Source organism: Cyrtonyx montezumae, unplaced genomic scaffold (genome assembly GCF_038088225.1).
Source record: "Cyrtonyx montezumae isolate F1298 unplaced genomic scaffold, pur_monq_1.0 scaffold_3, whole genome shotgun sequence".
Classification (NCBI taxonomy): Eukaryota; Metazoa; Chordata; class Aves; order Galliformes; family Odontophoridae; genus Cyrtonyx; species Cyrtonyx montezumae.
The window spans coordinates 895,768-910,528 of NW_027072034.1; the positions used below are offsets into that span (position 1 = coordinate 895,768).

The following is a 14,761-nucleotide window of genomic DNA, read 5'->3' on the forward strand; positions in this document are numbered from 1 at the left end:
ACCACATTTCAAAGAATCAATGATTAATGAGTTTCTGGCCTTACATTTTTTTTTAATAAGCGTAAATTTCTCAGGGACATACTTATTACAAGAGGTAAAAAGATAATCAGCGAAAGTACAAGAACAGTCAGAGATGTTATCATTCATCTAAAGCTTTCCCTAATCAAGAGAGAAGTGAATCACTGCTTGCTGGCGGGTTCTGCAACTGCCTGCAAGCAAGAGAGAATTATGGAGGCAGAGGACACCGTGCCTTCTGCCTTAGTGCTCACCCCAGCCATAAGCCCTGGCCTTAGATTTGTTTTCACTCCTCATCTGCCTCCACCTTCTGCCCTGATCTCTTCATATTGCCAAAAGTTTCATGAATGTAAAAAATTCCACTGGCTTCAGTCTGGCTTCCCTTGTGACCCCACCCAGAGCTACAGGCCTGTTTACAGAACCACCCAAATTACAGCAACACTTAAAAAAATAACAAAACATAACCCATAAAACTCATTCTTTTTTAATTCTAGCTCAACTACCAACAGGACAGAGGGCAGGATGTGCATGTGAGCTGCCCCATCAGCGCAGGCAGACATCTGTATTGAAGCAGAGCTGCCGTTGGCTGCCATGGGCAGTCTACGTGCCCTGCCTTGGCACATTGGGCCGATCATGTTTGCTCAATGGCTGTGAGGTCCTGATGCTTGTGGGGCAGGAAGCCCAGGTGAGCAGTGCCTCTGGCTCCACACCTCTCACGTTTGGCTGCTGTCACATTTTCAGAATCACTCTTAACTTTCCTCAGCCACTTTCCTCCTCCATCTGATAAAAACCACCTAAAGGATTTTCGGACATCGGGACCCTCAGATACTGAGTACAAAAAGACAAGATGTCATTCAGCCACAAGCCCTTTCTTTATCATTTGTTTTCCAGGTCTTTAGAGCACATCTGAATCCCACTCAGAGGCTCTTCTATGGAAATCCAGGAACACGAAATGCACTCAGAACAGCAATGAGCTGCTTGTAGGGAGGTGGGGGTCGGCCTCCTCTCCCAGGTAACAGCTACACGGTGAGAGGGAACGGCCTCAAGCTGTGTCAGGGGAGGCTCCGGCTGGATATTAGGAAACATTTCTTCTCAGGAAGAGCAGTGAGGCGCTGGCAAAGGCTGCCCACGGAGGTGGTGGAGTCACCGTCCCACAAGGCGTTCAAGAGCTGGGCGAATACAGCACTGAGGAATACGGGGATGGCTAGTGATGGGATCCGCCCCGCCTATAACCGTCGGGTCCGCCCTTTCCCGCCCTTCAGGGCGCCCGCGACCGTCCGCCGCTTCCCGCCTCCTGCCTGGCTGTCCGCAGTACGCATGCGCCTTCGGCCGCTGTCCCTTCTGCCGCTGGAGGCGCTGCCGCCCGCCCGTGCGGGGCTGGATGCGGCGGGGGCGGGTCCGTGAGCGTAATGGCGGCTGCTACGGCGGCCGGGGGAGGTGGGGAGCGGAGCAGCACCCGGGAGCGGCTGCTGGCGGCGCTGGAGGATCTCGAGCTCCTGGCCAGGTACCCGATGGGATGGCCGCTACACGGTGCCGAGCCGCTGGCAAGGACAGCGAGCGAGGGCACGGGGCTTGGGCTGAGGGGAGAGCGGCGGCCTGGGGACGCGTGGACTGAGGGTAGGGAGCCCGGGCCGCAGCGGGGGCTGGGAGAGCTGCGGCGGTGCTGCGCAGTGGTTCTTGTGCCTGGAGCTTTGTTCCTCTGTCTCGGCTGGTACCTGCGTTTCCTGTGCTGTCTGTACCTTCCAACAGCTTGTTATTCCTTTTGTTATTCACTTTTTATTTAATTAATGTTGCCTTTTGTTATTCACTGCAAACCTTCCGCGTGGCTCACTGGCTGACACAGGTAGGGCACGGAAAGTAGGTGCATCTGTTGATCTTCTCGTTTCCATTTAGGCTTTATTTCCAATTTTAGGTTCATAGGTACATTAGGTTGGAAAGGACCTACAAGATCATCTAGTCCAACCATCCTCCTATCACTATCCCTACCCAACTACTAAATCAAATCCCTTAGTACCTCATCTAAACGCTTCTTGAACAGCGCTGGGGATGGTGCCTCAACCACCTCCCTAGGCAGGCCATTCCAGTGCCTGATCACTCTTTCAGAGAAAAAATGTTTCCTCAGGTCTAATCTAAATCTTCCCCGGCACAACTTGTGGCCGTTCCCTCTCGTCCTGTCGTTATTTATCAGGGAGAAGAGGCCCACCCCCTCCTCACCACAACCCCCCTTCAGGAAGTGGTAGAGTGCAATAAGGTCTCCTCTGAGCCTTCTTTAATCCAGACTAAACAATCCCAGCTCCCTCAGCCGCTCCTCATAAGACTTGTGCTCCAGACCCCTCACCAGTTTTGTTGCCCTTCTCTGAACATGCTCCAGGGCCTCATTGTCCTTCTTGTAGCGAGGGGCCCAAAACTGAACACAGTACTCGAGGTGCGGCCGTACCAGAGCTGAGTACAGGGGGATGATCACCTCCCTGCTCCTGCTGGCTACACTATTTCTAATACAGGCCAGGATGCTGTTGGCCTTCTTGGCCGCCTGGGCACACTGCTGGCTCATGTTAAGCCGAGCATCAACCAACACCCCCAGGTCCTTTTCCTCTCTACATTCTTCAAGCCATTCTGCCCTAAGCCTATAGCATTGCATGGGGTTATTGTGGCCAAAGTGCAGGACCCGGCACTTGGTCTTATTGAACCTCATCCCATTGAGCTCGGCCCAGCTGTTCGGCTCACCCTCCTTGTTTGCACTGTTTCCTTTGCCTTTTCAATGCTACAGCTATATGTTTCGTGAATGTATTCAAGGGTGGTGACTTCATCTCTCCCATGGGCAGCCTGTTCCAAGTTGGTATTTAAGCGTTACTGGTTGGGGGCTTTTTCAGACATTCAGAGAAGTACCTGTTGTTTTTAAAGTTCTAGCTCCGCTACTGTTTTAGTTGCACATCTCTCTTGAGCTGCTTGCACTAGACTAAAGAATGTGTCAGTACTGTTCTAAGGACCCTACTTTGGATAAGTGATTACTCATGCGTAGCACTGAACTTATGTTCATAGCCTGAAAAACCAAACACGTTTGCCAAATTTATAGCAAATTCTTTTTTGCAGCATGATCCTGTTTAGTGAGTTCCCTCTGAGATTCTTGATGGCTCTACATGATGGTGGCAAAGTAAATGGGTACTTGGAAGCAAGATCAAGTGGTTTGTTTGGGAAGCATTTTTAACCTAGGCCTGGAGTATTAGCTTTTCAGTATTCGTGTGTATTTAGTGCAGAGCTGGTAGACCATTGTGGAAATTCTTAATTTTATAGAAATAGCTTCACAATAAACTCCAGATATATGAACACACAGACTTAATTGCTGTAAACCCAAGTGTGAAATTTGCTCTGCAGTAGAAATAAAATGAAATTGAGAAGTAGAGAACAAAAATGATGTAGACAATTCAGTGTTCATGCTCTCTTGCAACAAAGGTGGTTAGAAACAGGATAAAAACACATTTAACTGTGCTGTTTGCTCTCTCAGCTTCTGCTCGTGTCTAATGTAGTTGGACAAGAACTTAGCTCATTTTAAGTATGGATACATTTGAACACTTCATGAGCTCAAAGAACAAAAAAGGAAGCATACTCAGTCATGAATCTACAGAATTACTTGTAGTTGTGAAACATCAACATTGTAAGGTACAACTGTAAAATACTCAGGTACGCGAATGCTGTTATAATGATGTAAATATTCAGTTGAGGATGATTTGATGGGATTTGCAAATAATGACTTAGAAAATTGCATAAATACAGTTTTCCTTTCAGGGAACTAATTGAAATTTTGGCCATTTCAAGAAACCAGAAGCTTCCACAACCAGGAGAAGAGAGCCAGGTAAATTGACTTTCCTAATTATCATTCTCTGTGCAGCTGATCACTATTTTTTTATTTTCTCCCTTTGTATTTGGACAAACAGTGATGATGAAACTTTGGCATCACTGTAAAAACATTCTTGGTTCCATGTTTTTGATTGCTTATTCATTTGCTGTATGCTTCACAGAATGTTTCTGCAATCAGAGCAAGCAATAATTCATTTTTTGTGCAAGAAAAAAATACTCTTGTGGGTATCAGTTGCTTTTTGCAGCATGATTGAGAGTATGTTGTTACTCGAGCTAATTAGAAGTTCTCCAAAACTCTTGTCCAATAGATCCTGGAGCTGCTGATTCAGAGAGATGGAGAGTTTCAAGAGCTAATGAAGTTGGCAGTTGATCAGGGGAAAATCCATCATGAAATGCAGCTTTTAGAAAAAGTAGTAGAAAAGAGAGATAATGATATTCAGCAGCTGCAGAAGCAACTGAAGGAGGCAGAGCACATACTGGTAAGTTCATAATGATGTGTTTGCTTCTGAGCATCTATTAGTAGGGGAAAAAATTGTTTTGGAGAGAGCAGTTTTGTGTCAGTATGAGAAGATTTAAATGTTTAAAACTTTGTGAGTGCGTTAGTGTTGGTTGTTCTGTTGTCTTCCCCCCCTCCCCCCCGTAACACTACTTCCTTATCATGCATTAAATTGCTTTATATTGACAATTTTCTTCAAAATCTACTTTATTTCTGTTTATTTTGAAATGTTTCCTGTGTAGTTTCTCTCTTAATGTGATTAAATGCATGATTTTCTTCACAGAGAACTTAATACAGAAGGATACAAATGAAAGATGTATTGAAGTATTGGTTTAGTGTTGTTTCTTTTTTTCCCCACAATTAGGCAACAGCTGTTTATCAAGCAAAGGAAAAACTGAAATCAATTGAAAAGGCAAGGAAAGGTGAGTATCCATGATTGTACACAGTATACAAACAGCTGTAAAGAATGTTGCAAGTGAGCTCAAGTTAGAATTTTTTTCTTAAGGTTGTCATCTGTAGATTTCAAATACTTTGTGTCTAAACAGATTTTGACTTCATTATGAACCTGTATACCATTTCAACACAAAGGTTGAGTTATGTGGGTTTTTTTTCTTAAGAACTTTTTTTTTTTTGTGGCAGACATGTATTAGTCTTGAATTCAGGTTTCTTGATGCTCTTCTTGGACTGATAAGTCTGTGTGCTTACCTAAATGTCTCACTGAAGGCAAATCACTTCAGTGTGACTAGTGAATGACTAGGAAAAGTGAAAGAATTTTTGTGTGCGAGTATATTATAAAATAACATCGTGTATAGAAGGCTGATTAGCATGGCAACTGCTGGGTCACAGCCTGAACTACTGATTGAGCACCTGAAGGAAAGACCTGTTGCTCTGGGAGCACAGGTGTGAAGGTGATTCACCTGTGTGACCAGAAGGGGTGGAGCCTGGCTTAACCCCTCTTAGACCTCATTTAAGGGCTGATGGCCACAGAGGGATGATCTCTTTTTGGAGTTCCCTTCTCTGTGGTGTTTTCCATTGCAAGCCTTGATTCTCAGAGATGGGTGAGCACTCTTCTTTTGTGTTATCTGCTGGATTGTGCTGGTCCTATTGCTTTTATACCATTACAGCTGATGATACTTGTTTGTATTTCTATCAATTGTTGCTATGCTGTGGCAATTGCCAAGCTAAACTGATTTTGTTAGGTGGCATTTTTAAGTCTTGTTTACATTACCTTTTAACATTTTTGCTGTACTTTCTTTGTCTAAACAAATCAAGGAATTTTGTAAAGATTCTAGTAAATCAAATACAAGTATCTATTAGAGAAGGGCTACTACAGGTATTAAAATAGTTACAAAAAAGTGATTTTAATTACTGCAGAAATTCTGTAGTAAAAGTGCTGAAGTTTTCTTAAGAAATACACTTGTCAAGTGTGCTGTGGAAGGAAGATACTGGTTTGTGTTTCTTAAAAAGGTTGAAGAGCTGTTACCACTGAAGGCATACTGAACTTATGGCTGTTAACGTAAGTTCAGTCTGATGCTTGTTCTGTACAGTCTAGTCTCTTAGCACACATTGCACTTGAAACGTGCTCTTGATGTTTGACAGCATGACATTCCTATTTTTTTCAATATGAAAACCTGTCTAATGTTCAGAGAAAATTGTATGATGCCATTTCTTAGATGTAGTAATTTTTTTCCTTCTTCCAGGTGCCATTTCATCTGAAGAAATAATTAAGTACGCCCACAGGATCAGTGCTAGCAATGCTGTTTGTGCCCCTCTGACATGGGTACCAGGTAAATACCACATCGCTATCTGGTTTTAGAATGCTTTTACACAATGAAGAACAGTTCAATTTATTAAAGATATACTTTGTTTATCACTCATATATCTGGTATTTCCAAGAGAACTACTGACTTCATGTGCCCCTGTAGAAGCCTATGAAGTTGCAGACTTCTGTTAACTGATAGGTCTTCTTTCATTAGTTTGCTTTATTTTTTCCTGAATGTTAACCCCCAGTTGCAAGGTAGAAGTATTTTAAAGACTTCTGTGTTTGTGTCCCTTTGCTTTACACAGGATTTTAGTAACCTAGTAATGAAAGCCCTACATCTCACTCCATTGACCGTTATGATTGTTTTTGGAGCTACATTATCCAAAATAAAAACGGAGGAATTTTTTTTCTTGCAGTATTTGTCATAAGATCATAGAATGACTTGGGTTGTAAGGGACCTTAAAGACCATTCAGTTTCAATCCCCTTCAGCACTTGCAAAGATGAGGCTTTCGAAGCCTCTGGCAGCCTGTTCCAGTGCCTCAGCACCTTCATAGTGAAGAATGTCTTGCTAATATCTAATGTCAATCTACTTTTATGTCTTATTTGGTTTATAGCTAATGTAAATCTATCACTGTGTTCTTGTAAAAAGGCACTCTCTCCATCTTTTTATGTGAGCCCTCTGTAAGTATTGAAAGGTTGTAATGAGATCTCCCCAGAGCCTCTCTCAAGTCTAAACAGCTTCAGTCCCTCTTTGTAGGAGAGGTGCTCCAGCCCTCTGACGATCTTCGTGGCTCTCCTCTACACCTGCTCCAACAGCTCTGTGTCTATTTTTCTTAATGCTGAAGGCCCTAGAGCTGAATATAGTACTTAAGCTGAAGTCTCACGAGGGTAGAGGATAAGGAGAGAATCACCTCCTTCAGTCATCTGGCCATTCTGCTTATGATGTAGCTCAGTATATGGTTGGCTTTCTGGGCTGCAAGCATGTACTGGCTGCTCATGCCCTATTTTTCATCCATGAGTATCCTTAAGCCCTTCTCTGTGGGACTACTTTGAGTCCTTTGGTCCCTTGTCCTTATTATTTAGCTGTCAAGTAGGAGAGAGAGAGGGTGAAGATGTTCTGAACTTTTTATTTAGTGTAATTTTTATAACAAATAGGAATGAACAAGGAAAGTATTCAGTTTTAACAGAATGGTGCGATGCTCATTTTTTATCCAAACAGGAAACTAGACGCAGAAGAGACAAAAGATAATATTTGCTTATTATTATTAATAGGGGACCCACGTAGGCCGTATCCTACAGATTTAGAAATGAGGAGTGGTCTCTTGGGTCAGATGAACAACCCATCTACTAATGGGGTTAATGGACACTTACCAGGGGATGCACTTGCAGCAGGCAGATTGCCAGGTAAGAGAAGTTCAGCTTTTTTTTTTTTACTCTGACTATACAAGGAATAATAATATCAAATATTTCTCAGAAATGGCAAATCAGAATTAAAAATGAAAAATGAAGCCAACATTGTTCCCTAGCAGTGAAGGACTAAGCAATAAAGTTAACAGAAATTAACTTGTTTGCTTGTTTGTTTCATGTTAAATTATACTGCAGACACTAGAACAAAGTAAATATAAGGAAAACTCACTTAGCTGTCCAACAATTAATTTATTTATAAAATGCTGTGTGCTGATTCATATTAAATCATATTACAAGTATTTCCAAAGCAATTTTTTCTTGGGGGTGATGACAATGGAATTGTGAATGCTGTATTCAGAAGAAAAGCAGTTTATTGTCTTCTACTGTCTTCTAAATTCTGGGCTGAAAAGATATTTTCAAGGACTGCTGGAAAGGTGGTGCCTTGTGCATAGGTCTTCCTAAAGCAAGTGTAGAGCTGGTATGAAGGCTGTATTGTGTCATCACATCTGGTGGTGAGTTGGGTTTATGTAGCTAGCTAATGCAGTAATAGTGGTAGCGAACTGTGGCTGTAGTTCCATAAATGGGATCTCAGGTGTCTGGAGTTTGTGTGCCTCTGAGTTAGGCAGCATCTGAGTGAGACCCTCTGCCTTGGCAGTGCCGTGTCTTTCTGCATGCTATTCCACGTGGGTGGTTTTTGTTCAGTTCTAGCTCTAATCGTCTTTAATTCTTGCTATAAGTGAGAGAAAGCTGGTTTCTTTTCATGGGATAAACTTCAGCTACAGTGTTGGGCAGTGAGAGGAGCTGAAGCACAGCTCTAGGAGTAGAGATGGAGAAGGAAGGGAACAGAAATGATGTAGATGTGCTGGAGCTTTGAAGTGGGAGGTATTTTCCAGGCAAAGAGGGGAGAGACTGTGAAATGTTGTGGAGGGAGGGGTTTCCCTGTAGGAGCATGAGAAATAACATGTTGGAAGGGCTTTGGAAGTAAAAGATATAGTGAAATAGATTTGAGAGAAGTTGGAGTTGGACCAGCTGCTGTTGCTGGTCTGCTGGGACACTGAGGCATTCCTACCTCCCAGATGCGTCTGCTTATGGCCCTGGTTTTGTAGTAAAGACTTCTTTTTTCCTTTGCGTTTGGTGTATTGTATTTGCTCTTGGAAGAAGGATAACCAAGGTATTTCAGCCAAATTCAGACTAAACTTAAATCTGAATTTGTGTCTACCTTACTTATTTTTATAGGGTTTTTATCTGTTTTTGCACTGTGACTGAGGATGACTGTTTTCATAACTGGCAGTGGTTTTGACTTCTAAGTTCATACAGAGCTTTTCATCTTCAAAACACAGTTTGAATATATACTGTTATGAAATTAAATCTTTGTTTCGATGAGAGATTAAGCCACCTACATGAGTGGGCCCCTGGCAGAGTAGGCTTTTGCAGTGACAGGATGACTCCATCACAAGATGTTTTCAGCTGTCCAAAAAAGTGATGTTTCTAAGATTTGCTTTAATTTTTATACTGTGTTGTTTTGAGCTGTCTTATTGAGTTGGTGCATGTGCAAAGCTGATAGCTTGATTATGCCCCTTGTTTCCAGATGTGCTCGCTCCTCAGTATCCTTGGCAGTCAAGTGATATGTCAATGAACATGCTACCTCCTAATCATAGTAATGACTTCATGTTGGAGCCTCCAGGACACAATAAAGAGAACGAAGATGATGTAGAAGTGATGTCAACAGACTCCTCAAGCAGCAGCAGTGACTCAGACTAGGTACAAGAGGGGATGGTATCCCTAGTAGACCTTTCCTGTGGTGAAGGTAGCTTGGATGCTGTTCGTCACAGTCCCTTTTATGATGCTGGCAGCCCTGTACAGGGTGAAGATGCAGCTAGCTCAAAAATAAGAGTGGCTTATTTTGAACCATGAACGTCCCATATTTCCTTTTCCATTAGATGTTCAACTAAAATGACTGGGAGCTTTCTGCTGGATGAGATGTCAAATTTCCAGTGGTGATGTAAATGTATGAATGTGTATGTTTGTGAGAGAGATGTGCGTGTGTGTTATATATATTTACTATACATATTAGATGACAATGTTCCTGGGAAAAAAGGTGTAAGGGGAATCCCCTTGTATATTTGTTAGTAACTCCTCTTTTGAAGACAGCCTTTTCTATGGCACAGAAATAAAGCATAACATTTGTAATTTTATTCTTTTTTTTTTGTTACTGCTGAAATGCATGTTGTTGATCACCTGGTGTGTTCTAAGAACAAAACTATGGCAATAAGGTGTTTAAAAAAAGAAGTTTGTAATTATTGTAATATATAATAAACTCACCTTTGATGCAACTTTGCTGCAGTCTCCAAACATAAATCTGCATAAGTCTCCAAACATAAATCATGGTCAGCATGTTTAATTGCAATGTGTTCGATTTCTGATTAAGTTTCAGTAATTTGTGCTCCTTTTTTTCCCTTTGCAAAATGCAGGGTCAGTGTTAGAAGCAGCTGAGCAGTCAGCACCTGCAAGTCTGTTCTTTTCAGCTGAGCCTATCAGGTGCACACATAACTGCAGACCCTGAAGCAGTGATGTGGAGTGCCCACTTGCCAGACCCCACACTTCGGTCAGGACCTTGGTGCTCTGGATGCTTTAGATCATACTGCAGGTTCAGCTCTTTCCCTTTCCAGTTCAGAAGGAGCTCACTATTTATTCAGTCTCATCACCTATAATTTATTTCACTTCTTTGAACCTGTTGGTTTGTTTGCTTCAGCAGTTGCATTTTTACCTCAGCTGTAAGTGTTCTTTCATCTTTCCAAAGTCATTTCCCTTAGCTTTCTTTGTTCTGTTTTGCTTAGGGAGTCATATGATGACAGCTACTCTCCTTATTTTTCTGATTTGATCAGGTTACTTATGCAAAACAATTACTTATGCCAGTTACAGGTTGTTGCCCTGCCTTACTATTAAGGTTACCTGAAGCTCAGATAAAAGTTACCTCAGCTTTTGCATATTCTGTGCGGGAAATAGCTGTTAAATCAGGAATCCTTCCTCATTTGCTCAGGCAGGCCTTCAGCAATGTCAATAATGCTACCATATGACCAATATATGTGCAAGTCCCATGGAGATATAGAAATGAAAGTCACCTCTTCAGGTTCAAGCAGTTTAATATTAAGCATTAAGAAAAAGGAAATGGGCAATTTGGTTTTGTCTCAGCTATTGCTTTCAGAGGGATTTTCACTTACAAGAATTTTTACCTCTTTTGCAGTTGTAATTAAAGGTTAAAATAGCTATGAATAAGAATTATGCTAGGATCAGCTTTTTCTCTTCGATGCCTACCCTCTGGATGTCTTTTAAAAGAAGTGTTTCCCCTTTAAGAGAGGCCAGGTGCATCTGGATCAACATAAATTAACCATCCTAACAGAAATAATCATTACTTATGAGAAGTGTAATGAAACCGAAAGTCTTACATGGCAGTATCATGTGATTCACTCATTTGAATACTGAGAAGTTGGGTGGTTGTTTCCAAAAAGGAAGAGAAGCTGAGTTTTGTAAAATAACCACTTACTTTCCTGGGTTGTTCACTAAGTTGTTAAAGGATTAAAGGGTATCACTAAGTTACCTGTTCCATCATATTTAATTCAGCTCTTTCTACAGTTCACCTTGCTGCTCTAGGGCATAAAATCAGGCTTGGTATGTAAGGTGCATCCTAGATAAGAAGTTTCATTGCTTAAATGCTCAAAACTCTATGTTCAGGACTGTTTTGTTGAGTATAAAGATTCTGGTCACTGTAAGCAATTTAACATGAACTACAAAGGTTTAACTGTGTGTTCTGTTGCTTAGCTGTGTGCAGAATACATTTTCCTACTTAGTTTTACATTTGATTTTTGGAATTTCTGCTTGGTTGAAAATAACAGCTGAAAATGATTAAGCATCCAATTCTGGGAGTGTTGTGGGGTATGCTGTGTGAGAAATAGTAATGTGAGGTGCATTCAGAATGAGTTAACTTGAGGACTGTTGATAGGGCATTACTGCAATCAGCTGTCATTAAATCAGTCCACCTGGAAAGGGAATGGTAACCCTGACATATGATGATACTGTGTCCTCATTCTATTCTGATACTGGTCTATTTGCAACAGATGGAGTGAATATGACCATTAACTGTAACTACAGTTATTGCACTAATTGTGCACTGACCTGGGTTTTCCCATCAAGACTCAGATACCTTCCAAAACTTAAAAGACCAATAAGTTGTTTGAATTTTAACTTTTATTTTTCAATTATTCATTAGGACAGATGGGCTGGACATCTGTCAGCTCATCCTACAACCTCTTTGTTGCCAGCTGAATGAAATTACTTGTTAGTATACATAAAATTGCTTTTGCAAAGAAAATCTCTACTTCTGAACAGAAAAATAAGTTTCATACTAAGATAGAGAAGTAAAGGAATTTCTCAGTTTCAAAACTGCTTTTTAAACAAAATCTTTCTTTAGATAAAATCTGTCATAATGGAAACTGTGCATAGAATTTGGAGCATCACCTAGGAAGTGTCCTTGTGCCTTTTATTGTTCTGCCTGCTTCATGTAGAAAGTCTTCTCCATTTAAGAGTGTTTTTATGCAACGCTGGGAAGAGCTTTAAGGTATTCAATCTCATTCAAGAATTGCAAAGTCAGTGTATAATTTGGCAATTTTGATTTTTAAATAAACAAGCACATTACTTCAAAAAAAGTATACATCTCAAGTAACTTTCTACAGTGGGTATATCTAAACAGAACAAACAAATGTGTTTTAATGTAACCCTGGAGAGGGAAAAAAAAAAGAACTATATGATTTCTATAAGTCACAGTCCTTATCCAAGAATTAATGGCTAAAGCCCTCATACCTATAACTTGAAGAGAGCCAAGTTTGGTTACTGTTTCTTTAAAAGTGATTAATCATTTTTGTATGTGTTGTGTGATCACGTTTGCTATCAGTTCAATTACTGGGTTGCCTCATGCAGAAAATTAAGATTTCAATCAAATCCTAATGGCCATAAAGAATTACATCCATCTGTGCTGTTTAATGTCACCCCTCCTAAGCCAAAAATTGCAACTGTCTGACACAGAGCCATGCACCCATCAATGAGCTGGTTTGCACAATGTGTCGTGTCAGCACAGAGGACTGGAGGTGCCTTGACTCTGACCTCTTAATTCAGTAACATGGTCAGAAATGGTAATCAACTGTGATCTGAAATGCTTTGTAAATAAGTTCTATTGCAACAGAGAGAGTGCAAACAGAAGGTAGATGAAAGGAGGTGGCAAAGTGGGTCAGAGAATTTTTGTTCTCTCCAGCAGTTTAATGTTTATGATACAGATTTCAATTATACTGTTGGAGAGCAAGCCATTCTTTGGAAAGAAATGCTGCTTTCATAATCCATATGAAAGAATCTTAACTGGAGCTATGAAACAATGCAAAGTTTAAACATTGGTCTAAGATGTATTCTTGCATGATATACAAAACAGCTTTATGCAGAAACCAGGACTGTTGTTTAAACAAACCCTTTTCCCCTGGGCACGCTGCTACAGCAGTTTCCAAGCGAGTCTCTCATTCGCTTCCAAAGGGCATCTCATCTGTGTAAAGATTCCTCAGATAAAACAGTATGCCTAAAGGAAAACATGGATCATTAATGGGTACAGAAGGCATTTGCAGTTGAAGAGCTGCCTTGGAAGGGAGCCCCTCTACCTCCTGGCTGCATGACAAGCCAGGTGAAAGCACTGCAGCATGTGGCATCTTGGGCGCTGCAGTTAACACTGCTTTTACGTGGGCACAGTAGGCAGGCCGTGTCCTTTGGATCTCTGCACCAAAAGAGTGGCTTGGTCCTTTGGGCAGTTACGCTGCCGGGTTTCATGCCAGCTGGTGGCTCCCCGTGTAACCCTTCAGGTGATCGAGCTCTTCCGTGAAAGGGTTGTAGCCTTGCTCCCTCAGGCACCGCAGGGCCCAGAAGAGCTGCTCCGCCGGGGGAAACTCATCCCACTTCACCCATTCCCAACCTGCAAAAACAAAAAGATTAATAACATCGAGACCATACTACCTCTGCAAATCGGCACAGACAGATCACGTAAGCTGACAACGCCGTACTCACACTCAAGGTTAAACAACCCAGCAGCCCCGCCCCTCCGTCATGGTCCCGCCCCTCCCGTTTCGGCAGCGCATGCGCACTCCTCACCCTCGTTCTTGTCGGGCTCGCAGTTGCGCGGCTCCGCCCCCGGCTCGGCTTCGCCCTTCATGAGGACCGTGACGTAGTGGTAACGCGCGGCGGCGCACACTGCGTTGACGGCGGAAGCGAAGCGCACGTTGCGCAGGCACAGCGCCGCCTCCTCCATCGTCTCCCTGACGGCGCACTCCGCCAGGCTCTCCCTGCGGGTGGATGAAGCGCGGCCCCGTCAGAAGGGCGGCGGCCCCGCGGGCGGCAGGCTGTCCGCGCCGCCATGGGGCACGGGGATCCTACCCGAACTCTAGGTGGCCTCCGGGGAGCTGGTACGTGCCGGCTCCCACCGGGCCTTTCCTCTTGCCCAGCAGGACGCAATTGGGGTGCGCGGGACTGGTGACCACCACCCCCACACCGATCCCGGGGCGCTGGGGCCGCGCCGCTTCGCCCATGGCGGCCGCGAGCTCTGCACGAAGGTGGCCCCACTCGGTCTCACGCCCGTGGCAACAGCGGCTATGGAAGTGCGCGGCTGCGCATACGCGTAGCGGCGTCTCGGGGAGAGGCGTGGCCTCTCCAGTAGGTCGTATCCCAATCTGTGCTGCTGCATGTGGTTGGTCCTCATTTGTTACAGGACTCTACACTTGCTCTGCTTGAACCTCATCTGGTTTTGCTCTGCCCAACTCTCCAGCCTGTCCAGGTCTCACCGAGTGGCAGCACAGCCTTCCAAGTATTGTATCATCAGCAAATTTGCTGAGGGTGGACTCTATCCCCTCATCAAGGTCGTTGATGAAGTTCATGAACAGGACCGGACCCAGCACTGACCCCTGGGGAACACTGCTAAGTACAGGCCTCCAACTGGACTCTGCACCACTGATCACAACCCTTTGAGCTCTGCCAGGCAGCCACTCCTCAACCCACCTCACTGTCCACTCACCTATTCCACACCTACTCAGCTTTGTTATAAGGATGCTGTGTGAGACAGAGACACTTTATTACAAATCTGTGATCTGCACAGTTCTCCACAATCCTGCCCTCTCTGTAAGCTCCAACTCATTATCAGAAT

At 43.2% G+C, this 14,761-nt stretch overlaps 2 protein-coding genes across 2 annotated transcripts; one reads left to right on the forward strand and one right to left on the reverse strand.

Annotated features, from left to right (window-relative positions):
* The first annotated feature begins 1,409 nt into the window (after positions 1 to 1,409).
* On the forward strand, positions 1,410 to 9,737 carry MED4 (mediator complex subunit 4). Its single transcript, XM_065743901.1, has 7 exons — positions 1,410 to 1,519; positions 3,799 to 3,865; positions 4,179 to 4,349; positions 4,731 to 4,788; positions 6,067 to 6,153; positions 7,402 to 7,533; positions 9,125 to 9,737. The coding sequence occupies exons 1-7, from the start codon at positions 1,425 to 1,427 to the stop codon at positions 9,295 to 9,297; spliced, it is 783 nt and encodes a 260-aa protein (XP_065599973.1). The 5' UTR covers positions 1,410 to 1,424; the 3' UTR covers positions 9,298 to 9,737.
* Positions 9,738 to 13,333: 3,596 nt separating this feature from the next.
* NUDT15 (nudix hydrolase 15) lies at positions 13,334 to 14,211 on the reverse strand. Its single transcript, XM_065743904.1, has 3 exons — positions 13,999 to 14,211; positions 13,717 to 13,907; positions 13,334 to 13,540 (listed from the first exon to the last, which is right to left on the reverse strand). The coding sequence occupies exons 1-3, from the start codon at positions 14,148 to 14,150 to the stop codon at positions 13,395 to 13,397; spliced, it is 489 nt and encodes a 162-aa protein (XP_065599976.1). The 5' UTR covers positions 14,151 to 14,211; the 3' UTR covers positions 13,334 to 13,394.
* Positions 14,212 to 14,761: the final 550 nt, after the last annotated feature.

Bases quoted from the DNA above. Each gene is read 5' to 3' on its own strand.
- MED4 (XM_065743901.1), top strand. From the start codon at position 1,425: ATGGCGGCTGCTACGGCGGCCGGGGGAGGTGGGGAGCGGAGCAGCACC. The intron at 1,520-3,798 runs GTACCCGATGGG...TTTTCCTTTCAG, and splicing joins GATCTCGAGCTCCTGGCCAG to GGAACTAATTGAAATTTTGG. The intron at 4,789-6,066 runs GTGAGTATCCAT...TCCTTCTTCCAG, and splicing joins AATTGAAAAGGCAAGGAAAG to GTGCCATTTCATCTGAAGAA.
- NUDT15 (XM_065743904.1), bottom strand. From the start codon at position 14,150: ATGGGCGAAGCGGCGCGGCCCCAGCGCCCCGGGATCGGTGTGGGGGTG. The intron at 13,908-13,998 runs GTAGGATCCCCG...ATCCACCCGCAG, and splicing joins GGAGGCCACCTAGAGTTCGG to GGAGAGCCTGGCGGAGTGCG. The intron at 13,541-13,716 runs GTGAGGAGTGCG...TTGTTTTTGCAG, and splicing joins CGAGCCCGACAAGAACGAGG to GTTGGGAATGGGTGAAGTGG.